The sequence below is a fragment of the Erithacus rubecula genome (genome assembly GCF_903797595.1).
Source record: "Erithacus rubecula genome assembly, chromosome: 5".
NCBI classification, from domain to species: domain Eukaryota; kingdom Metazoa; phylum Chordata; class Aves; order Passeriformes; family Muscicapidae; genus Erithacus; species Erithacus rubecula.
Window position 1 is genome coordinate 26,732,275 of NC_136687.1, and position 25,895 is coordinate 26,758,169.

The 25,895-nt window shown below is 33.2% G+C and overlaps 1 protein-coding gene across 2 annotated transcripts in view; it reads right to left on the reverse strand.

Moving 5' to 3' along the window:
• SGCZ (sarcoglycan zeta) overlaps positions 1–25,895 on the reverse strand; it is a 397,649-nt gene that overhangs the window by 159,468 nt on the left and 212,286 nt on the right. For both annotated transcript variants that reach the window (XM_079307199.1, XM_079307200.1), the window contains exon 2: positions 20,708–20,902. In XM_079307199.1, coding sequence (XP_079163325.1) covers positions 20,708–20,902 — 195 coding nt within the window. The remainder of the gene's footprint in view (positions 1–20,707; positions 20,903–25,895) is intronic.

Here is a 25,895-nt window from a genome sequence, read left to right on the forward strand (position 1 = left end):
ATTTACTGAAATTCTTTTGTTTCTCTAGATATTTTCAGTACTTCAAAGGAAGTTTAATATTATATTTCACATGTATTTCCCTGCTTGTAATCACTTCAGTGCACTGACTCTATGACTACACAGAAAACAGTTTCCATAGCAGCAGAGATGTGCCCATGACTTGCAGAAGTTTCTATTCAATAATATAATGTAATAGATCTTTATTCCTACATTCCTTGCTGACACCTTCAAATTGCTCTTCTAGTGTTCTGACCACCTCAGCTTCCCATTCTTTTACTGTAATCTCATTACTTTTTGTTTTTTCTTTCTTTAAACTTAATGCCTGGTCACTGAAGTTGCATAGTCTTGGTCCTGAGGAATCACAAAAGAACAGGCTAAGTTACAGTACAGTGTTACAAACAACACACACAAATTGAAAAGTATAAAACAAGCACATAATTTGATCAAATTATTTTCCATATAATAAGTCTAGGAATTAAACAACTTTTGTTCATGTGATGCAACATATGGCTAAGTTTTATCATCTAGTGAGACAGAGAAGCAACAACATGGGAACTTCTGTGACCAAATGATGTGAAATCCAAATAAAAAGCATAAATCTGTTCTTATAAAATTCATGCTGCTTTTTACAAATTTGTTTTTCCCTGGATATTACTGTAAGCAATCCCCAGGGGATAGCTGATTGTAACCTGGCAGGAACCAGGTTCACAACAATACAGGCAGCCTGAAGGAGCAACTTTCCTGACTCCCCAGCCTGACTCCCTCTGTCAGCTGTGCTCCCCAGCAAACTGTGCTCTTTTTTAACAAGCTATTTCATTCATTTTGTGATGCAAAAATTCAACTAAAATACTAAAATGGTGATGGTTGCTAAGTTTGGACAGGAATTTCACAACCAGCATTGCTACTATATCTCTGATTTGTGGCTCTTCCCTCTATTTACATTCTGATAATTTTGCAGTATCAATGAAGATATACAGGGATCACATACTAGTGTTGATCATCTTCTCACACCTTTCCTGCACGAGATATTAAAAAAACTGAAAGTAACTATCTGAAAATTAGCAGGCAAAGAAAGAAGACAAAGTAATATCACTTATTAGCCCACCTGGTATAGTTTGAGGGATAAATTCACAGATTGAAGCAAACCCACTCTAACAAAAGAAAAGCCAACTACTTTGTCTCTAATTTAATTAAATTAATTGGCTAAGTAATGTGAGAGATTAGTGTGGTTGACACCCATGCAGGGGAGAAGTTATTAGCAAAGGAATAACTTGGAGAAGCAGTAAGAAAGTCAGTTATTACCTATGGAATATTAATGGTCATCTGATAGACGTGAGGAAAATTATTATAGGTCACAGTACCTTAATTGACCTCATTCTTTCCATATTTTTTTACTTCTGCTAGCTTTGTTTGCAAGATTTATTTACTGAAGATATTTTGCAAGTTTCCATTGAGAATTAGGGAGAAGAAAAAAGGTCAGATATATAACTATTTTGGGAAAAATATTTTCCCACTGATATTTTCTGTTCATTTATTGTACATATGAATTTCTTTTGAAACACTGAGTATCAGAGCATCTGATCTGATATACAAAATTTCCCTGAGATAACTGAACAATGTGTTTTACATTCTCTAGTGCATGTGTAAGAATGACACTAATTATACAATACATTCAATATTCTCCCTGTAACATGGGAGAATATATTTTTCTTATTGATTTTTTTCATTAGAAAAACTAACAAATATTTTGCAATATAACTTTAACCAACTGACAGTAGAAGATATGTCATAAACCCTAGTCTATAATGTCAAATTAAGATTTAACCACTGAAAGCATCTGTTACTGTCCCACTTCAGCAATAAGAAGGTGGAGCATATAAAGAGCAAACACAGCAGAGTGCCTCAAATTGCCTGATTTTCAATGTCCTCAAGTCCCAGACATAACCATTTGGGGAAAAAAAAAAAAAAATTAAAAACCCCAGTCCTGTGTAACAGGCTTAATATGCTTCAATTTTCTTGTAACTAGAAAGGATTTTTCATCACCATGCTCATGCATGCCCATAAAGTGTTAATGAAGTACACAGTCAAAAGTGCCAAACTGCTTCCATTAACAAGATAATCTCCTAAACTGCTGGAAATTTGAAAGGAAAAAAGCAATAGTCCTTTCCTGAAGATGCATACTGTTCTTATTTGGATCATTTGCACAAACATTTTGCAAATTTTGAGAAAGCAATTTTTTGTCTTTCCCAGCAAATACTCAATGTATGTACAAAACAGTAATACTACATCACAATTTTAAAAATAATTATAAACTAAATCATCAGGCATGAAATTAGCCATCTATGATAAAAAATTAATACTAAACAGGAGTTAGTTTTTTGTGCCATTCCATTATATTTATTGTCTTGCATTATATACTAATTAGTAAAAATTTTGTTGTTCTATGTGAATCCTTTTTATTACCTCATTAGTGTTTTTATTTATAAATCTGCCTGTGTAAACAAATAAACCTCTCAAACAATTAATGCTTGTCACCACATCCAGCTTTTTAACCTTTCTGAGACAGAGGATGACTGAATCCTTTACAAAAGGTAAGGGTCATTTCCTACATGATGATGTCCCCAGCCCTGAATAAATTTTCTTTTCCACTCATGCCAGGCATTCCTGTAGCTTGTTTCAAGAAAATCAATCATAAAATTTCTATCAGGTCTATTCAGATTTCATTGATTATTATATTTATCTTTATAGTTTATTAAATTTTACTTCTATTGAAAACACATCCAGAAGACATGTTTATTGACTCAGATGGAACACACTTTCAACAGATTATTTCTCAAAGGACCTAGAAAAATCCTATTGTTTAGTCTGAGCAGCTCAGTTTGTACACATTTGCTACACATTATACACCTGAAATGATATCTAAAGTTGTGATACTCCACAGTGTGTTTAACTTGCCGGCAGTTTCTCATAATCTCCCATCATTCTTAACTGAGGTGACACTTGAAATTATCATCTACTGACTAATTTTCTCTAGCAAAAGTGCATGAAATAAAGTAGCTAGAAGCAAATGTCTCTGTTGACAGCTAGATTCCAAACAATGGGTTTGGTTAAATAACAGTGTTTAAATGTTAAAAATCAGCATGCAGATTATTGGGACAGGGAGAACAGTTATTTAAGTTTTAAATGAAAAATGGAACATTATTTGGATGTATCATCATTTTTTCTGTGCCATTAAAAATAATATAGTATGTCAAGTAATAAATATAATAATTCTAGCTAATAGTTTCCTTTCCTAAAATGTGAATAACATGTTGCTTTGTTGAAATGAATTTTCAGTAGTGAGAATAATTTTCAATAATAGTTTCTATCCCTCAAATGAAGAGAATAAAAATAGATCAGGAATAAATTATGGCATTATGTAATACATTTTTAACAGCTGCAAAATTCTACAACTAGCATTTCAGGCATTCTCTACTGAGCCTTCGATTTTATTTACACCCATGATCCTCAGATATTTGCTGAAAGGCAAAACACACACCCGATTGGAGCTGTCAACCTCCATGTCCACAGTCCCTGTTCACTGAAATTTCAGAAATCCTTTGACCTCATACAGAATGCCAAGGGTCAGTTTGCACAAACAGCATGAAATCAGATGTGCCATATTGCTCAGCATCTGTTCCTTACTTTACACCAGTGTTTCCCTGGAAAACACAGGGCTGTCAGCATCAATAATTCTATGCTAATCCATCAACTTTTACTTATATTTTATCTCACCAATTATACTCCTTAGAGCTTTTTTAAATATCTGCACCCAGCTAACGAGTCTCAGAACAACAATCAGAAACTGCCAACATAATTTGCATTGAAGATATGTCTTTTTTTTTCTTCCTCTCTCCTTTCTTCCTATTTTTCCTTCCTCTGCTCTCATTTTCAAGAATCAGCCTGTATTGTTCTGCCTTAGAATGAGCCTGAAACCACTTCTTCCTAAACATCTTTCTTTCCTGGTACTGTAATTTTTACAGTATCATTATAGAGTAAAGAGACAGCTTTATTGTAAGTAATAAATATTTCTAAAAGAATTCCAGCATCAAGCAGTTGTGTTTATTTAATGTCAATAGCACATCACAAAAGATCATAACTGTTAGAGGCCAAAAGCATTTGTAAATTAATATAGAATTTATAGCCCTTCATTAATTGGACAAAGTAATAAACAGGCAACTAATGAGTACCTACCAGATATTTCAAACACTTTTAACATACTTAAATATTTCAAGATACATATAAATCTACAAATCAGATAAAATTGAATGTGCCATGTATTTCGTGCTCGCGGCTGTAACACTCACACTGGCTGCATCTGTTGCAGCAATGTTTAAAACTCACATCTGAATAAATGACACCTTGCTGGTGTTGCTAAATATGCTAGAATTTATTTTCCACTGATGTGAAAGGTAATCATAATTTTTAAGAACTGATTTGTAGTTCCCCAAAAAAGATTGTAAGAGAAAATAAGCCAATTGCCAATTTCCACTGAAAGGTAATAAATATATTCAGTATAGTTCCACATGAGTAAAATGCCAGAATCACTCTAAGAATCTAGTTTTTGGCATATTTCAGAGTATATTTCTGTCCTTGTAAAATTTGCATTAAAAAAAATTAATGTGTACAGTTGTTGGGTTTGTCCTGATTCTAATGTCTTTTTTTTTTTTCTCTTCTCTTTCTTTTTTTCTGTTGCTTTCTCTATCCATAATTATTACTTGATTCTAATTTCCTTTTTCTTACCTTTTCAAAACAATACATTTAAAAAGCTGGTTGCCATAATTAAGCTGATTACTATCAGAAAAGCTTTTCTTAATAGTGTTTATCTAAAGATAGTCTATTACAAGGAAGAATTATAAAAAACACGACTTTTTTTTTTTAAAAAAAGTCCTTTTTATAAGGGTGAGTAGAGGGGTAGAAGCAACTCCCTCAAACTGGTGGCCTTGTTTCTTTCCATGAAGCTTATGACCTGATGGGTCAGGTCAACCTTCCAATCCACCAGAGTCCCCACACCCTTCTCAGGACTGTTCTCATTGGTTTTCTAACAACTTTCATTTAGAAGTAATAAATCATTAACATTCTCAGCTAGGCAACTGCAAAGAGTGCTAAAAATCTGATTTTCAGAGGCCTTGTTCAATGATTTATTCAGAAGACTAGAATACTTTTTTGCAATATATCATATCTGCTGGTGCTGTTGCCATTTTAATTTTAGTGATTTAAAATTATGTATTGTTTTTAATTTGTAAAACTTATTGCTGCCTGTGGCTAATATATCTATTGGCTAAGAAACCTCTTTAATATGAAACATAAACGGGTTTTTTTCCTTTCTTTCAATTTTTCTGTCTCATAATCCTTTTTTAGTCTGATAATTTTACCATATTTGATTAGTTTTTTCTCCTGCCTCTTATCTTCTTCCCTTTTCTATACATCCTTTCCTGTACACCTTTAAGCTTTTACTTTGCAGCATGAGGAGATTCAAATATATATAACCACTTGTGAATTTAGCTATGTGAACAATTGCACTCACATAAAATTGGAGTAGTTAAAGCATTTTATTGCTCGGGGTTTCTGTCCTCATGCTCATCACTTCAGTATGACTACATTAAAGGAACATGCAAGAAATACCAGTTACATTGAGATAACCACATGGAGTGATATGATAACCACGAGTGATAGTGATGAATGCAATGGACTAGGGAAAAATAGGAACACAGTTAACATTTGGTCCAGAGGAGGGGCACCAAGTTGATCAGAGGGATGAGCACCTCTCCTAAGAGGAAAAGCTGAGAGAATTGAGATTGTTCAGCCTGGAAAAGGGAAATCTGCAGGGTGACCTAAGTGCATCCTTTTGGCATCTAAAGGGAACTTATAGGAAAGATGGAGAGAAACTATTGACAAAAGTGTGTGGTGAAAGAACAAAGGGAAATGGGTTCAAATTGAAGGAGAGTAGATTTAGATTAGATATTAGGGGAAAACTCTTTACTGTGAGGGTTGTGATGCATGGAACAGGTTGTCCAGAGAAACTCAAATGCCTCATCCCTGCTCAAGGCTGGGATGGATGGGGTTTGAGCACCTCATCTAACTGAACATGCCCCTGTCCACAGCAGCAGGGCTGGAATAAATGATCAAGGTCCCCTTCCAACCCAAACGACTCTATGATGATTCTGTGATTCACTTACATGAGTGAAAAAAGGAAACAGGGGTTTTATTGTTTCTTTACATGAAGAGTTATGAAGTTTTTGCTGACTTTTATATTTTTAAGAACTTTATAGACCTCAGAAGGCTGCTTTTATATTGGCATATAGATTTCTTTTGCTTTCCAAGGAGATCTAATGAGAAACAGGAGAATGCTGGAGCACTCAATAAAAAGACAATTTTTGTCAAATAACAAAAAATAACTTACTGCAAATATGCAAGATTTTCCTGCTTTCACTTTACATTAAATTTAAATTGGAAAGGTTGTTTTGCCTCTTATGCTGAGTGTAAGTGTTTTTTAGTTTCTAGGTGGTTTTAGAAAATTACCACCTCAGATATCAGTAATTCTGCCACCTGTTCTGTGTCAATCAGAGATTATGGCATTTTTCATTTCCTTCATCTGATAGTCAAATAAAAACTGCCATTCTGTTAAAAATATAATTGGAGATGCACTTTTCTTCAAATGTTTTTAGTTTCAAAATTAACTACGGAAAATACTCTAGCATTCTGTGATGATACTCCATTTCAAAGAGATTAATCATCCCCAGTCACATGGGCAAATTCAAATAAAGAACTCTTTATATGATCTTTCTGTAGCTAGATCCTAAAGCATATTCAAATTTGAGTATATGGGCAAGCTTCTGGCAATCTTTGTTTGTACATTTGATCAAGGTCAGAGGGCAAACAGATGAATATTAAAGTGCAGCCAGCATAAGAAAGGCTGTCTACGATTCATAAGGGAAGCTGTACACACGTGGGTTTCATACACACATATGGAAACACAACGCATACACTAGAAAGGAATACACCCATAGTGAGTTCTAGGAAGATAAAGATATCTTAAACATGCTTTTGTTTCTCTAAATTCTCTAAATGATTCTCTAAATAAACAGCAATTAAGAAATAATAAAAAAAAAGTAAATCTAAATTATCTCAGCTAACCATATACTGGTCTCTTTGCAGATTTTTCAGAGGAAAAGAGAGAGAGATCTAAGAAAAAAACCACAGAAAATAATCTAGATATATGGATTATTTTTCTAGCAATTCGAGGTAAGTTTCATTCATTCTAGCAAACTGAAAAAAATATTTTAAAAATAACATCTGTAACATTTTGTTTGACAAATTTATACAAGTGCAACACTGTGTTGCCTAAGGTATTACCTGAAGCCAAGGGCAAAAACTGAAACACCTGATCAATGTTTCCTATTCAAAACATTCTGATGGGGATTTCTTCAAAATTTATACAACCAATACCAACATAGTTATATTTGTAAATATGAAGGAAAAAACTCTTTGAAATTCTAACCTGGAAAATATCCTAGATATATTCATAAACTGTTATTCCAATAGCATGCGTACCAAGCTATTGCTCTTTTTGTCATCTCTTCAGAATTTCTCTTAAACTGTTCACAAAATTATATGAAAGCAGGCATTGCTTGGAAATAGTTTAGTTAACTAAGTCACACTTTTATGACAGATAGCAATAATTTGCAGATCCAAATAAAAAATTCAGTTTGATATCAGTTTAGTTTTGTTGTGCTGTGTTACAACACTGCTACTCAGCCAACCCTTTATATTCTTAACCATTTATGGGAGGAAATAAAGATTTTAAACAATTTCTAATTTCCAGAGATTAGGACAAAACCACTTAGTTCCATTGATTTAATGTGATCCTTAAATTCATAGTTTGACTGCACACTGTGATGCATTGAAATACACAATACAAACCACTGGTTTATGAATATAATGTATAAATTGAGAATCACATCCTTTTTTGTAAACAATATAAATAATATAAATAATATAAATAATATAAATAATATAAATAATATAAATAATCACATCCCTGCTTTTATAAAACCACAAGAATGATTCTGGGTGAGACCAAAAGTTAACCCAAATGTCTTATTTCCAATTGCAACAGACACACAAATATTAAAATAAGATATTCAGATACGGAGGTTTTTTTTTTTGTTTCTGATGTATTTTTCTTCCATGTATTTACCCATTCAATTCCAAAATTTCCATCAATTTTTTAAATCATGGGGTGAAGTTCTCCACTACAGATGCTGTCAGAGTCACTCTTGCTCAACTTTTAACAACTCCATCCAAGTGGCTACCCACCACAGAATGGTCCTTCTGTGAACATGTCTCTTCTCTGTAGCTCTTGTCCAGTTGGCTTTCCCACTATATGGACAGATTTTCCTAACTGCCTTATTTTCCTGGACTCACCCTGGAATTGTTACTTCTAATCATAAGTAAAAAAAAAAAAAAAAAAAAAAAAGGAGGTGGAAGACTTGCATGCCTCACATACACATCAAAAGTACAATTCCTGATGTCCACTATCCTGCCCAGTCACAGAAATTCTCTGTTTTCATACTTTACTCCTCCACCTTCATGAGAGGCTGCATGAGTATACTGCTCTTCAACACCCTTTATAACCTTATATTTTTGTTTATTTAGCTGTTATTTCCCAGAGTCCACCCAGCATACTATGAGTATATACAACACACAACTAACACTGTGCTTGATAAGGAAATATTTCACATAGAATGGATCTGGAGGGCATCTTACAGCACCAACAGGCATAAAGCTGGACAGGATGGTATTTTTCAAATAACCTATGTGTTGTCAAGCTTGACTTCCAATTACTGTTGAAAACCCAGTCATTAACTGCTAACCTGACACTTGAATCTTTTAGATTGCATGAATAAAAATAATACCAAGTGTTAAAGCATGCAAAAAAAAAAAAAAAAAAAAAAAAAAGCCCCAAAAAAAACACCCAGAAGGGTGAAAAAGTTTATAGAAATACTTCTAATCACATTCAATGGAGTGAACTACCAGGTAGTGAGAGGTTTTAATACCCAGTAAACTAAAAGTTGCCACGTGAGATTTTGGAAATGTTCTCTGTAATACAGAAAGATTATTTGATGTAAAATGATTATTTAGGAATATTTTTTATGTGTGTGCAAATTTATACACTGCAAGCCTATTGAATACTCCACTAATAAATTTCAGTTAACTAGAATAGAGTATTGTGAAATATTTATGACTGGACTAGTTAGATGGACTCCTCAGATATTCTGTCAACAAATAGTAGTAATATGCAGAATATTTCAGCAGAGTTTATATCCTTGAGAACCTGTGATTATATTGTATTCTATTGTAAAATCTATACTTATTTTCATTGTGATTGAGGCAGTAGTTTAAGTGTGTTCAGAATTTCTAAGAATGGTTAAAAATTATCAGGTGTTTTATTATACTTTTACTTTACATGTGACTCAGGTTTCACCTTAACCTAAGGGTATCTGGAGTAATTTTATTCAGACACACCGTGAATATTAATATTTCCCTTCAGACTACAAAAACTATTTCTTTATTTGTACAGTAATAAATGCCCTTATCTGCCATTGAATTTCATTTTCTCGAAAGTAAATGTGTTAACCTTCAGCAAGCTCCAGGTTACAGCTTTATTAAACCTTAAAACAGAAGTATAAGAGTTCTTTGACAGATGAAAGCTCAGATAAAAATTCATAACAGGATATTTATTTTTCCACAGTTCATATTAAGGACTGCAGACCATAACACTCCTGCTTAATATCAAAAGTGACGTGAGAGTTTATAGCAAGCATATTCCCCCAAAGTTTTATATCTTTCACTGACTTTGTGTTGCTGTACTCTTTGTCCTTTATTCCTGTATGACAGGTCCTCCTTAAGTACCACAAACACTGTAGTACCTTTTTCCAGTCATGACAAAAGGATTTCTATAGTAGAATCTTGTAGATAGTATTTAAATTGTTTTGCACATAATTAATGAAGTTTAAAAGTGAGAGCAAGATAACGTAGATTGAAGCTTAAAACTCAGCCCTCCCTTTTTGTAATTAGCATTTTAATTATCAAAGGAACAAAAGTAACTGTGATAACTATCAGGAAATTCAAATGAAAATAGTTTATATCCGTCTTAAAAAAAAAAAAAAAATGGATTGCTATAACATACAAGCTTATTTCAATCAGTCTGAGGAGCAAATCCACAGGCAAATTTTTGGCATCATACATTTTCATTTTGAATTGATTATTGTAAAAAATGAACATGTTTTTAATAATGATTATCATCTTTTGGTAAATAAATAACAATGTTAGAGTATGTGACAAAAACTATTTAAAATAAGTATCTTTCATATTGCTTGTTCACCAATAAAACTAATGCAGATATTTGTCTCCTCTGTTACTTCTATGTAGCATGACCAAACCCCAAAAAGTGACTGTTATGAACTGTATATTCTCAAACAGAATGAAGGAAATGAGAAAGATCCATCTCTAAAAGATGGAAGAATAATTTGAAGATGACCAAGTATATATTTTTTAATTTCCATTTTAACATCTGCTTTCATCTACTTTTACTATTAAAACATCATCTCAACTGAGCAGAGTATTTCATTTCATAAAAATAATTGCTTTTCGTTTTTTGACTTGTGCCATCCCAGTATATGAGAAGAGTTGTTAAAATTTGAACTAGATAAATATATAATATATATTAATTCCTGTTATATTTTTTAATGCTTATTCCAACTTTAGATTTTTGTTCATGTAGAGAGAAATCTATTACCCTCTGATACATCCTTGCTGTTATAAACATAAGCCTTGAAGATAATAAGAAAAGTAAACACAGTAATTAGAAATTTCTCTTTGGGAAAACATTTTTTTATGTTGCTCTACTGGATAAATAGCTGTCAATGAAGTGAGAGGAAAGGAAGATCTATAATTAAAACAATTGTATAGATTGTGATTTTGCATCACAAAAATTCTGATTTCATTATTACAGATATTAAAATATGTATCTAGGATTTTTGGGGTTTTGTTTTGTAAAAAGCAGTAAGATCTTACACTCAAGATCTTACACGAGGCTGTGCACAATTTGTTGAACTTAACTGAGTATCACAGTAAAATGGTGAGGACTACACTATTGATGGACACTGATGTGACAGACAGGGTATGTATCATCCTGCCTGACAAACAAATCAAATTTAGATTATGAATGCAAGATTTAGGACTGTGTGTTAACAGTGACTTCTATTTTGTGGCATTTCCACTACTTCTGCATTGTCTCTGGCAATACTATTTATAATCTGCTTTTATTGGATTTCTTGATTTTCATTTCTTGATTGTACCTAGCAGTCGTAAAATATGTTTGTCAGGCACAGAAATGATACCTCATGTTCTATATTTTGACTAAAGTCCTGAAAATTTTTCTTCTTGTTTGCTGCAGGACAGAAAAATGCCTTATTCATATTTTTAATTTAAACAAAAGTCCTTGCTTCTGCATCAGTGAAACATTTGATTCATCATTTAATCCTATCTGAGGTTCCAAGCACACATTTAATATCCTGACTTATAAGAAAGAAGGAAATACTCTGCCATGTAAGACATTTATCACTATGTATTCTATCTTATCTTCCTGTTTCTTTTTTATTATAATTCCTAAATGTGCTAGGTCTAGTTTAGGCCAGATTTACATAAGTACATTCTGCTCTTGTATTTAATACAGAGACTTGTATGAAAGATTTGTACAAATAAAAGCAGGATTCCAAGCAGAGAATGTAATTTTTTATTTCACTCTCTACTCAGATAAGTCATCTTAATAATAGAAAGGAAATAAGAATGACATATTTCACTATTCATGAAGACTGTTGGTACTTTTAAGTAAGTAAAGTTTGTTCAAATGGTTTAATATCTCTCTAATCACTGCTAAATGTACTTACAAAATATTACTGCTTGGCCTGAACTATAAAATTAACTTTAGTTGCATTTGAGACAAACATGCTGATCCATAAACCTTCTTGTGTTTCCATGACTTTCTGTTGATTATTTTCATGAATTGTGGTATACAAAATTATTTTTTTCCTCCTTTTTCCCCCTCATGAAAATAACTGCACATCAAAAATATTCTTCAAATATCTCCTATTCAAGTTATACACTTGGACAAATATGTGTCAGAACTATCTTACTCGATGAACCTTAAAGAATTCAAAATTATATAATGTTCTCTCGAAAATCTCATTTTCTATAAACATTAATGTACTTCTAGAATACACACAGAAAGGTAACAGAGAACATTTAATGGAAATTAAGTTAATTCCATTTTCATGAAAGCAAATATTTGAAAAAAATTTTGAGATACGTGTTCCAGCCTATTTTTACACTGAATGATTTAGAATAAGCTGCCTAGCATATACTGTTCCCTCAGCTTGAGCACATGATTATTTCAGAGAAGGCAAATGTTCACAAACTGAATATATACATATGTATACACACATATCCATGTATGTATATACATATTTTTGGCTAACCTGTTACATGAATTTAAGCTGTTGTTGCTCTCTTCTGTCCATTCAATACCAATGCTCTGTGTCTCTTTTGGAATCTAAGGCCCTTAGAGGAGGTTGCACCAGTCATGGTTTAATGCACAATCAGCATCACTCCAGTGGAGGGTAGAAGATGTAGACACTGACATTTTGACACATGGGGTAAGCTACCTCTGAAATGCTGGTCAGGACACATGGCATAAAGGCAAAAGTTAGAACCAACTTAGGGGACACAGATATAAGTCAGTCCTGACACTTAATGAAACAAATCTAAAGCAATGAGAAAAATGAGCAAGAAGTGGCCTTGGAAAGGCAAATGCCTCTTCATGTTCTTAATGTGTGACTACAAAGTGAACATTTTTTATAGACAGTTTTCTCTAGGAAGTCAAGACCTAGATACTAGAGTGCAATTTTCCAAAGCCACTGTAAGGTCAAGTTGAAATTGTTTAAACAATTGTGTAAATAGATTAAATTTTTCTTCAGTTAATTAAGTCACATTTTTAAAGACTGTTTCAGATGCAATGTATTTACTTCTTTTCTTCTCTTGGGAACTCAACTAGTACTCTGCCATTAAATGGCCAAACAAATCTAAAAATGAGAAATTAATTTTATCCCATTTTTTCTTCATCAGAGATCATTTGTTAAAAACAAACCCCAAAATGTATCCCAAGCCATCTCAGAAATAAAATAAATAATTTAAGATCCACATTTAGTCACACAGAATCAAAAATATAACCTGCATATTAAGCAAGGGAGTGAATGTTTGCTGAGAAATGCTATTAAATAGGATTGTTTTAAACAATACCTTCCTACTTTTGACTGAATGATATCTTTCCATGAGATATCCAGTACTTAACAATATATGCTTAACAGTGACTTGACTGCTCATGCAAGCTCTTGCCTTATGTATCACAAGTTTGACATCAGATTAGTCACCTTTCCACTGGGACACAAGAGATTTTATATTAATAACTGTACAGTCAAGTAAACTCATATTTACACCAACACTGATTTTTTTCCTCCCTATAAGGACTAGGAAAAGAGGTACACAATTCAGGAGGTACACATACAAGATAAGATAAAAACATGATTTAGAGGAATGGTGCTAGAAACACTTAAAATGAGTTCTTCATTGTGCTCATGACAGCGATTATGTGAAATGCTCAAAAGAGAGTAAGAATAAATCAGCTCATTCTTGCCTAAGGCACTGAAAATGAAAGAGGACTTAAGTAGTACAAAATACTCTCCAAAATGGGATAAAAATGTCCAAGCAATACTAAATAATAGCAAGATTAATTTGTTGATACTCTATGAGTAAGTTGTTGATTTATTCAAGGAGCTGAGAGGTTCATTCAAGAAATTGAAAAGTCTGATTTCCAGGGCACCATAAGGACATGAGAACATATCTGTTATGTAGATAAGACTTCTTGTATACATGTATACATGTCCATGTGCAGACATCTGGTTTCCAATATTCATTTTAGCTGGCTGAAGATTTTATAAATATTTTCTTCAAATCATTAAAAGTCAAAATTTCAGAATAATTATAAATCTGTGCAGAAAATATTCCTGAGAAATACACAGACATTTCATTGGAATTTTCAATAAAATTTGTTGCAATGTTGATATGTAATGTTTAAGATTAATAAATAGTAAGACAGATGTCATGTATCTATTAAAAGGAAATATCAGAAATCAGAAGGACTAATAACCTGTGGGTAAAACACTTATATGGAACATGATCTACATTGGAGACAATTTGAACTTTGGTCTCTCATATCTTAACTGAGTTTCATAATCATTAAAAATTAATTATATTGCCTGGTCTAAACTGGAACTTTGTCATTATAAAAACCAAACAAAAAGGAGACAAGAACTTTCTTTTAATCCCAAAGGATGCAAAAAATGAAATTTCTTGATGCAAAAATGCAAGAAATCCCAAAGGATTGCATCCCAAAGGATGCAAGAAATAGCAAGGAATGCAATATCAAGATGCAAAGCATCTTGAAATCTCAAATACTGATGGATAGAGAAAACATTTCCTACCTAGTTAATACATTAAAAGTTTTAAAAATGAGACAATTTACAGTTTGAAAAAAAATTAAAAATAAATTATTGTCATTGAAGTAAATTAAGCCTGCAGATGTGACAGAATATATTTATTAAATTTGCATCAACTGCTTCTATTTATATTTATATAAAACCGAATAAGAAACTGCTGCCTTTGTCAAATGAAAGTTTTCTGTTTGCCAAATGAAAAAAATTATTTTTGAGATAAGAACAATTATGAAATTTAATCATTTCAAAATGATGTTACAAATTGGACATGTCTCAAAGATTGTCTAAGAAATGTAAAAGACCCTTGCCCTAGTTCTACTTGAAATTGTATTAGTTATTATGTGAAAATGGTATCTTCATCACATGGCTCAGCAGAACCAACTGAACTGATAACCAAATATTGTTTTGACCATTAAATAAAGGCATATGGGTAGCCAAAGAATATTAGAAATTGAACTATTCATATCACTGTCATGTATGTTAAGAAATGGATAATGCCTAATGCAGTATAGCTTCACAAATAGATTTTGTTTTTCTTCAGTATGCCAAGACAGTTTGGTCTACAGCTAGGTAAAAGCATTGAACAGAGCTGATTTAGTTCCACTAAAAAGTTAGACATCAAATTATAATTTTAATGGAGAAACTTTTAAAGAATTTATTAATATTGTCCCCATATTGGATATTAAGATCTGAAGCATGTGTGTGACCCAACACAGAGAGTTAAATATTTGAAAGATTTCCACATTCTTGCACATTAACCATAACCCAGGAAAATATATCTTGTTTACTGGTCTCAGTAAGTAATCTTAATACAATATTATAATTCAGATTTAGATTTTTTGAAGATGCGAAAATTTCCACTTGTAAAACTGAAACTTGTGAAGGAATATAGGGATAATCTGTAATGATGCAAGGAGGGAGGAATTAATGGTTTCATATTTCTACCTTATTATATATATGCTGTGACGTAAGAAAGAAATCATGTTTACTTGGCTTGTGTATTTTCAGGCAGATGTTCCAGCTGCAAACTACCTGCTGTCCATACACGGTGGATCCAGAGCCAGGCAGCCAGCAAGGAGAGTATGCTCAGCTGGGGGCATGAAGCACTTGTGCTCTAACCAGAAATTCAAACTGCTCTTTACACTCTGCTTATGTCTGAAGCTAAAGTGTTGTTCAAAGGCCCTGCAGTAAAAACTGTCTCTGCACAATGATAAGTTGTCTGGTTCCTGATCTTAAAAGCAATTCCCGTGGTAGCACCGGCAAGAGGAGTTTAACATGGATCAATACAGACAATATCATGTCATGACAGCAGTCAAAACTGACTGCAACACTGCAACTGCAGCAAGAGAAAACATCCAAAGCAGGTGGCTGCATTCTTACATGGGAATGTCTTTTCATACACAGATTCATAGGGGTAATCAGAATATGAAGACACAATCAAAATCAGTAAATTCACTTAGTGATATCTGGCTGCCACAGGCCACAAAAAGAGATAAAGGCATTTTTTCTAACATTGCAATTTTTTTAGCTTTAGAAAACCCCAGACACCAGTGTCATGTAATAAAACAAAGGAACGATATAATACTAAAAAAGTGTGGATATCAATGCCAATTGCTCCCATATTAGAAAATGTATAAATGAGCTGGCATTAAATGCCTCCTCCACCAAGAGCTGGACCTACACATCCATGCTGATTGCTCCATGTTATTTCACAATGTCACATCCCAACAATAAGAGCAATGCTTTGAATTCCCTTTTTAAAAGTTAATATGAAATACATGTAGAAAACTCGCAGTCATGTATTGCTACACTGGTATTTGGTTAGTAACAAAAATATACAGCAATCTCTTTTACAAAGTATTTAATCAGATTGACAGAGTGTCAATATGCCATATTCATTAACAGCTATTTGAAGAATAAATTATATCAAATTATAATCCTGTTGAGACTGGAATAATTTAAAGATGATACAAAATAAAAATTTCAACAGAGAATAATGCTAAAGTGATTAGATCTTAAAAAAAACCAAAATCCATCAGCTAATTATTTATGCAGTGGTCCATTTGACAAGAATGCAGGCAGAGTAAAAAAATATTTCTTTCCTTACAAGCCTTTAAAATTCACATATATTACATATGCAAAATAATCAAGATTTTCTAAACACAAAACCATTAATATTTTATGCTTTGGCTTTGGTACAAGTCACGATTTGAGTGTACATCCTTCCTGAAATCCCCAGTATAGTAACTATACAGACAGAAGAAAAGTGGCCAACAGTTTTGAGTTTCATTAAACTGGCATAACATATGGAAAGTGAACGACACACATTTCCATGGAGTAGCCTGTGAACCATGCAAAGGTTAGTACAAGGAAAGGAAACCGTAAGTGTTCCATGAAACCCAAGTCCCCTAAGATTATTATTTTGTATACTGACAAAAGTTATGGATTTTAGTACCTGGTTTGGTTTTTCCAAGATATTTTACACGTCTCCTTTGAAAATCAGACATTCAAATTCATCCAGTCCAACCATCTACCCTGTACAATGAGAACCACTCCTAAACCATATCAACAAGTGCCACATACAGATGCCCTTTGAACCCTTCCAGAGTTAATGACTTCTCACCTTGCCTGGGCAACTTATTTCAGTGTCTAACTACTTTTTCAGTGAAAAAGAAAAAAAAAAAAAATATTTAATCTGAACCTTCCCTGACACAGCTAAAGGCCATTTCTTCTCATCCTTTCTTTTGAGACTTGGCAGAAGAAAACAATCCCTATCTCCCTACACCCTCACACCCTCCTTTCAGGCAGTTGTAGAGAACAGTAGAATCCCCCTGAGCCTCTTCTTCTCCAGGCTAAACACCCCCAGCTCCCTCAGCCATTCCTCAAAATGTTTTCTAGACCATTTGCCAGTTCTGTTGCCTGTCTCTGGACATGGTCCAGCACCCCAGTGTCCTTTTGGAAGTGAAGGGCCCAAAAGTGAACACAGCACTTGAGGTGTGACCTCACCAGTACCAAGCACAGAGAGATAATAATTTCCCAAATCCTGCTGGCCACACTGTTCTTGATACAGGCCAAGATGCCATTGGCCTCCTTGGCCACACCTTTCTACAAAGATAGTCAAACAGTGAGATAGCTAAGCTTGACTAGATACTAAAGCTACCAGTGGGAAAATATCTTTACAAAAATTCTTACTACATCTATGACTCCTCCATCTAATGTTCCTGCTACACAGATGTTAATTACTTTTAGTTTTGTTCATCTGGTACGTATTATACATCAGATAAATTATTTGTAACCTCTCAAGTTTCTTACCTTGTACACTGGACAAAGAGATTGTATCCCTCAGTATTTCTCTATGTTTCCTACTCATATTACATAATCTGATAAAAGGAGACTTGCACACCTTGTCTATACTGTTTTTACACTATTTCAAAGAAACATTAAAAAAAACCCAAAACTTCTTTTATAAGCTATGCAACATTTGCCCTTAAGAAAAACTCACATTAGTTGCCTACCTTACTATGAGATGAATTCTTTACAGAAGACCCTATTTCTACACTGAGTATAAAAAGAACATGGGATAACTAGCTCACATTCAGAATGTGACTTTTATGTGCAAGGTCAGAATACCCAGAAAAATTTTCTAACTAGAAACTTGCAGAAAGGCTTTTATCATGCCAAAATGTCAGTGGCTGAAGCTTTACAGTTAAAAATAGAAAGTCAACAGCTAATACAAATTAACAGTGTTGCAATTGTCAGACAGCGATGGCAGAGCCCGACCTGGCTCTTCATGACCCCCTGAAATGCTGCAATTACTATTGTCTTTATAGAAAGCTCAACACTGGCTTATGCTGAAACAGGGAACAATTTAAAATATTGTCAGAATGTCAAAGCAGTCCAATTTCAGCAATTATTTTTATCATGGCTATATTCCTCTTTTGAGCAAACACTCTTGAGGTTTCTAGCTACACTTGTGATTTCCTATCACTTTCCAGTTATACAAATAAAATTTCTTAGTTTATATCTATCTGTACATATATACATGCCCATGGAATATTATATATATATATATATATATATATATATATATATATATATATATATATATATATATATATATATATATATATTTCACGGCCATTGCCTTTTTAAATACACACATTTTAGTTTCATAAACAAAACTATTTTACTCTCAAACACTTGCCCCTAAGAATGTGACTCTTTCACACTTAATACAAATTTCCCACTCATGCTCAAATGGGCATGCAAGGACATGAGCATGAAGATGTTAGTCAACTTTTAACATGATAATCTTCTAGCAATCTTCTAGTATACAGAGATTCCAATGTGAATAGTAGCTCCTCAAAGTACAAGGCTACCTATCGTTCCACGAGTCTGCAGAAGTAAATTAATTCTTCAGCAGATAATTTAAAAAATATATTTGAATATGATCAAAGAAAAAGTGCTTTATTATAAGAGTTGCAATGACCTGTTTATTTTCTTCACTAGATTCTTGCACTGATTTAGTAATTCACCATAAACTTTTAACTTTCCAACAAACATTTTTTTTTTTTTTTTTTTTTTAAACTGCATGATAAAATTCAAAAAGATTTAAACTAGATAGTGTTTGGATAGTGTTATAATAGCTTGTAATGTGGAAGGTCAAACAATTCCTAGATATGGAAATAGTACTTTCAAATATTCTATTGGAATGCAATCTTCTGGAGAGAGAAATCTTCTGTATTTTTAAAAAATCTTTATATTAAAATTGCTTAAAGAGCTATGCCTAAATATGTTTCCAGTACAAATGAGTAATTATTCTGATAAGCAAAAACATATATGGATGTCCTATTTTTAAAACACATTGTGCTAAAAAATGAGAAAAAGAAAAACAGAATGAAAAAATAAAGCCCCCTCTGAAAAAAGGGAACCTTCAAAAGATTCTCTCAAACTTTTCTATACATAAATATTAAAGTTATATTGTCAAAATCGACAAATTAGCAATATGAAAAATTGTTATATTGTCAAAATACTAATTAAAGATGTTCATCCACTAGTAGAAAACTCAGAATAATAGATGTATTTGAACAATATGCCTCACCAGACAACAGTTTCAGGTAATCCAATGCATTACAGATCATCAACAGATCTAGAACAATTTTAGACACAAGTTTTTTTCTGGTTTTGCTGGCTATTTTTTTATTTCCAATAAGTTAATGGAGAAGAGAAATGTGCTGCGACATAGGAATTGGTACATCCAAATATGGATTATGAAGGTTAAATTCCAGAGAGGAAGACTGCATTGATCCCAGCAAAAACACTGCTACTTTAAACTGTGTAGAGTTCTGTCTTTTCTTTTGATATTACAAAAAATCACTACTCTGCTGCCAGCTAGTACACAGTTCTACCAGTTTCCACTGAACACAGATGTTCTTCCAAGTGTACATCTGAAATACTTTGCTGATATAAAGGATTCCAGCCAGAGATTGACTCCTCAAACCATCTGTCTTTTGGACTCACCTATCCCCTTATCAACACCAAAACAGCTACTCCAAGTTCTAGGTGAAACAGTCCAAATTGCCAGCAGACTTAAAAAAATAAAAAAGAACAAATAAAAAACCCTATAAAACGAATCATAAATTGACATGATCAGCCCAGTTCCATCCTAAGAGAGATACTCTACAGAACAGATATTATAAAATACTCTTGCTTGTCATTTAGTAGTGACAAAAAAGCAAAAGGTGCTTGGGACAGTCATCATGACACTTTTGGGCTGAAAAAAACAAACATCTAAGACCCAGATATAATTTGAGATGGTATGATTAACCAAAAACATCAGAATAGATAGGGCACCAGTCCACTCAATGAATATATATAAGAATATATATAAAAAGTATAAATATCTGAACTAACATTTGACTAAATATTTGAACTAACATATGATTTTACCTCCAAAATTATAAAATTTCTATATAACATGGTAAAGGAAAAGGGAAAAAACTAGAAGTCAGTACTTGAAGAAATGAGGTACGTAAAGTTACTGTAATACTTACCACTGTGAAATTCATAACCTTCAAAATCCATATTGTCATTGCTAAATTAACAATCATGGTAACCAACAGCAGAAGGACAAAGAAGTATAAGCACCTCTTTCGCCATCCATAAATCCCTACTGGGTAAAACTGAGGATGTTCAGTCCTTGGAAGGCTGTTCTGTTGTGTTGCTAATATGTACTGCTCTCGTGTCATCTGTAAAAGAAAGATGGAACTATAAGTAAATGAGAGGTCTGTTTATCACTTGCAGTATTACATGAAAATTATCTCAATGTATAAAAAATCAGTTTCTATGGGCACAGAAAATATGCATTCATCTAGCATTAACCACATCAATGTTATTTTTACAAGGCATCTAGTATGAATTCCATGCATTTTATGAATTTAAAGTAAACCTTTGGTTTCTATTTCAAATTGGATTCGCATTTCAAATTTATCAGTAAGAAACTATTAAAAATATAATCTTGCACTCTAATTCGGAATATTGTTTTATTGTTCTTTATGAGACCTTTCAGCAAAATTTGATTCTGGAGAAAGAGAACCTTTTCATGTATCTTTTCTTTTGTACTGGTTTTGCTGGAGTAAAGGTAATTTTCTTCATATAGCTTGTAGCCAGTACACTCTCTCACAGTACACTCTCTCATACAAATAGAAGAAAAAATCTCATCCTTCTAAAGTACAGCTTTCATGAATTAAGTTTTCACACTTTTATTATATTTAGCAAATTAAATTAATAATTGATGTTATTATGCATGCCTCTTTGTTTTACAAAAAAATTAAAAAAACCAAACCCAAAACATCATTTTTCCCTTTAAGACATGGATACAATTATAATCTGTTGAATTCCTGAACTAGTTTAAATTCTTCTCACACACAAACAAGCAGTTACTGTTGGCAAACTGCTTAAAGAACTTACTATTAATGCTTCCTTAGAAAAAAAGTATTTATGCCATTTAACAGGAAACTGTTTAAAGGTTTTTCCTCCTTAACCTTCTTGTACAGATATTTATATTCATATTCAGTTGTCACATTGCCTTTAGACTGGAAGGTATTAAATTTTTTCTGAGACTTAAAAATTAAATTAAAGCAGGCTCACTCTGCTTATGTAAGAGTTCTTTCTGCAATATGCCCATCAGAAATGTTGTTTTAATAAGCTTTGTGCTCAGGAAGAAGAAGAAAACACAAAAAAAAAATCCAAACCAAACAAACACAAACTCAACAAACTTATAAAACAGATAAAACAACCTATTTTGCAGTTAAAAGTTGCCTTTCTTTTGACTAAAAAAAAGAAAAAATTGCACAAAAATGAGTCAGTTGATTCAATGAGAAATAAAAACCAGATTGCATTCATCTGAAGAATCAAAGAAATGTTGATTTCATAGCATTTTTAAAATGTGAAGCTAAAAAATGTTACTGTAATTATCTGTGTTGCTAGATTATTATCCAAATCAACGCTCTTTAGGTTTTGCCATTCTTCTAGTGAATGAGATATTAATGGAATAAATTAACTTATAGTGAATAATTGGAGCCGTAAGTCATAGAACACATATTCATACCACTGAAATAAGTCAAAACAGAAATAAAAAATTTAAAAGGCAGATTTTAAATAAGTTAGCAAACAGGCATTTTGCAATTTTAATTTTTTTTCAATCATCATTTCTTCTCTTCATCCTCAAATTCAATTAAATGCAATGTCTAGCAGTTTATTTATGTAGTAAAATTTGAAAACAAAATTTCCCTCAATGATATTTCTCAATCCTCCCAAAACACAGTGTGGCCATGTTTTAAGACCTTGGATCATCTTCCTGGCAGGTTTTATCCTAGTTGAGTGAAAATGGCATATAAATCCAAAAGCTGAGTACATAAATAGGTGAATCAACTTTCTCCTTACAAAAAGTTTCTATAAGTTTATTTAGCCAGCCGTTGTAACAAAAATGCAATGTGTGATTAAATTTTGAGATTCAAAGTAACTGGTTAATTTTACACCAGTTCCATTTTGTTGTGATTTAACTTTATTTATTACCTATGAAAAAAAGTTATTTTCATTAAAAGTAGTTGAAAAGTCAACTTTCAGATCATGACAATGTCAGAAGTTGGACTGGTCCTAGAACTGCGAGAATAGCCCCATGTAACTGAAACACAATCATTAAATGCAATGACATTTTATTCCATCACCCTGGCCAGCCATCACCCTCTGTATCCTCTTCAACTCTGTGGGGCTTGGTGCAGCAAGCTCATGGAGGGCCATGGGGTAGGAGACATCCCCACACAGCCCATGGCACATCCCATGCTGGAATAGCCTGAGGTGCTGGAGTCTGTGACCCCATGGAGAGCCCAAGATGAAGCAGGAACCCATCTGGACCTGTGAACCCATGGAAAGGGGCCCACCCTTCTGTTGAAACCATTGCCTGGAACACAGGCTCCTAGACATTTTCATTACTGACTGATTCTCTGTGAGTCATTTCCTTAATTCATAGAAAGAGTGAAAAACATGAAGGTACTTTAAAGTAAAAATTCACAGTATGACAGCATCTAGACCCAATAATCATTTGGTGTGGTAAGGAAGTGAATGAGCTGTAGAGCTTTAGATACAGAAGAACAATATCTAGCAGGGAAAATTCATCATACCATCATTTAGAGGAAAAACAAAATCAAAAAAGTAATCTGGACATGACTGGCCATAGCTCAAAACACCATAGAGATGATTCACCTGAACCAGCTAGCTCTCCCCACTCACCCTGAATGTAACACAGCCTCTTGGCCATCAGGAAATTCTGTGGAGAGCTCTTTTTTTTGTATGACATTACAGCAGACCATTCATTTTGCTTCCCCTCACACAGTGTGTGGCGTTACAATTACAGCAGAAAATAATGTCACTCTTTTCTTTACAGACTTTAGGTGAAAGTTTACCCTACATAGTGAAAGGTGCATCACACAGAGCAGGAACTGCTATAAGAGCCATAGCACTTCTTGTGTAGAAAATGCACACATGCTTAGCATGTTACATCCCAACCTTGGCTTTAAAATCAGGACTTGGGATGAAATCAAGCTCGTTATCAAAACAAATGTGAAGATGGCAATCAAGTAGGTTGTATTTTTTGAAAAAGCCTGGTGCATAAATGGATGAATTTTCTTAGAAAGCATTTAAAATGCCGAGCACCTATACATGAAGCTCTTTCTGTCACTTCCAGTATGTGTTGAAGCAGATGAATTATTCCTCCTCTTTTGCAAGTGTTTAGTAAACTATAATACTTCTAAAATTAACAGAAATATATTGTATTATCTTGATTTGCTTGGGATTATATCAACTATGAGTATATTGACAAGGTAGTAGAGCTGCATTCTCAGAGAATTAAATATTGGAGGGAGAGAGAAGCTACCTCTGAAATTTTTTATATGGGCTGACACCTGCTAAGTATTTTCCTTATGGTATTAGCCCTTCAAGCCCTTCACAGGCAGCCAAAACTGTGTCAGCAACTGACCCTACTGCAAACAGTCACTGGGCCACAAATTGTTTGCCAGGTAAGGTAAAAGCCTCATTGCTCTATTGTACATCTCATGCAAAAAAACCCATAAATCCTTATTACCCTCATGGGAAATTCTGTATTTGTTGGATTTTACTTATTTTTCTCTTTAGTATAATTGGGATCATTACTAACACTACTTTGGTAGCTCAAAAGTATTTGGAGAGTATTGTTCTTTGGACCTGTACTAGGATATGTCATGGAATGACAGAATAGGGTTCAAAAAGGTGATCTGTTCCAACCCCAAGGATGGAGACTAAACAAACTTTGCCTCACAATAGAATAAAAGAAATATTTATCATAGACTACTTCTGTCATGTAGGCATCAAATCAGAGGGATTTCAAGAGTCTGATCTGAGGGTTTGATGCTTTTTTTTTCACTGAGTATTCTTCTTATTCCAGAAATAAAGTAGAATTGTACACAGCACACCAAAACTGTGTTTTCTAATGAAGACATCTGGAAATCCCTTGCACCCTTAAAAATCTAAAGAAAAAAATGTGCAAACAACTTCACTATCATGCTGTACATAAAGTCAGTCAATTGCAAAATTTACGTGATTTTGAGTTTAATAATTCGGAAGAATCTGCTTCTTTACTTGGCCACAAAGTACAGTTTTTCATCAGTGTCAACAAGGATTAAGTCAGTATGTTTTTACTGACAATTTGCTGGGTTTTATGTTGACAATTAGAATTTAATTTTTTTTCCTAACTCAACACAGTTAGATTACTACAGAGACTTCATTACAGCCACAGGCAGGACAGCAGCTGAGGTAAACAATTTTCTCCCTGTGATGCTAGTGCTCACTAAACACTTATTGAAACAATGGTCTATAAAAGGACAATAAATGTTTGCATCTTGGATATTGTTCTCCAATAAAATTATCACTTCACAAAAATTAATATCAGTGACCTGATACTGTTACCATCATTACTCAGTGTGAGCATTTATGGCTGTTCTGTTCAACATATTTAATTGTTATTTTCTCTGCACAATGAAGTTCACAGCATGTTAAAATAATAAATAATCATGTAATAAATAGAATCATATTTTTACCAGTGTTCTGTGACTTGAAATATTTCTAAACAATAGCAATGTGCTATGCTGAATTTTCAAGGAAGCTGAATTCAAATCTATCTCTGGCTTGATGTTTCTCAAAAAATATGCCTTTCAAAGCTACATTTTCAAAACTGAACCACATTTCAGAACATTTTCAGGATATTTTTAAAAGATGCTTTTATTTCAAAAACTTATTATTTCACTTTATTTTGCTTTATAATCATCTAACTTTGAATGGGGTGTTTGAGTATAATTTTTTGAGGTTTTCTATTTAACTACACTTATTGTTAAGGATAATCTTAATCAAACTAGGTGGGTAACAGCAACATCAGATTCCATATAGCTGAGTTGTCCTAGAAAAAAGTGGATGCCCAAGGAGACAACGAGACTGCTGAAAGACACTGCAGCATTCTGCCCTAACACCTGTGATGGGTCTCTGGACTTTATCTCAAATAATCCTTCTGCTAGACAAAGAGATAAATTTTGTCTTACTGAAGGAATTCTAAAAGAATTTAAAATTAAAATAGAAATGGAGTCAGGAAAGCTACAGCAAACCATTGGATCTTGGTTTTAAAAAGCCATCACTTTTCTATTAAACCTAGTGGGC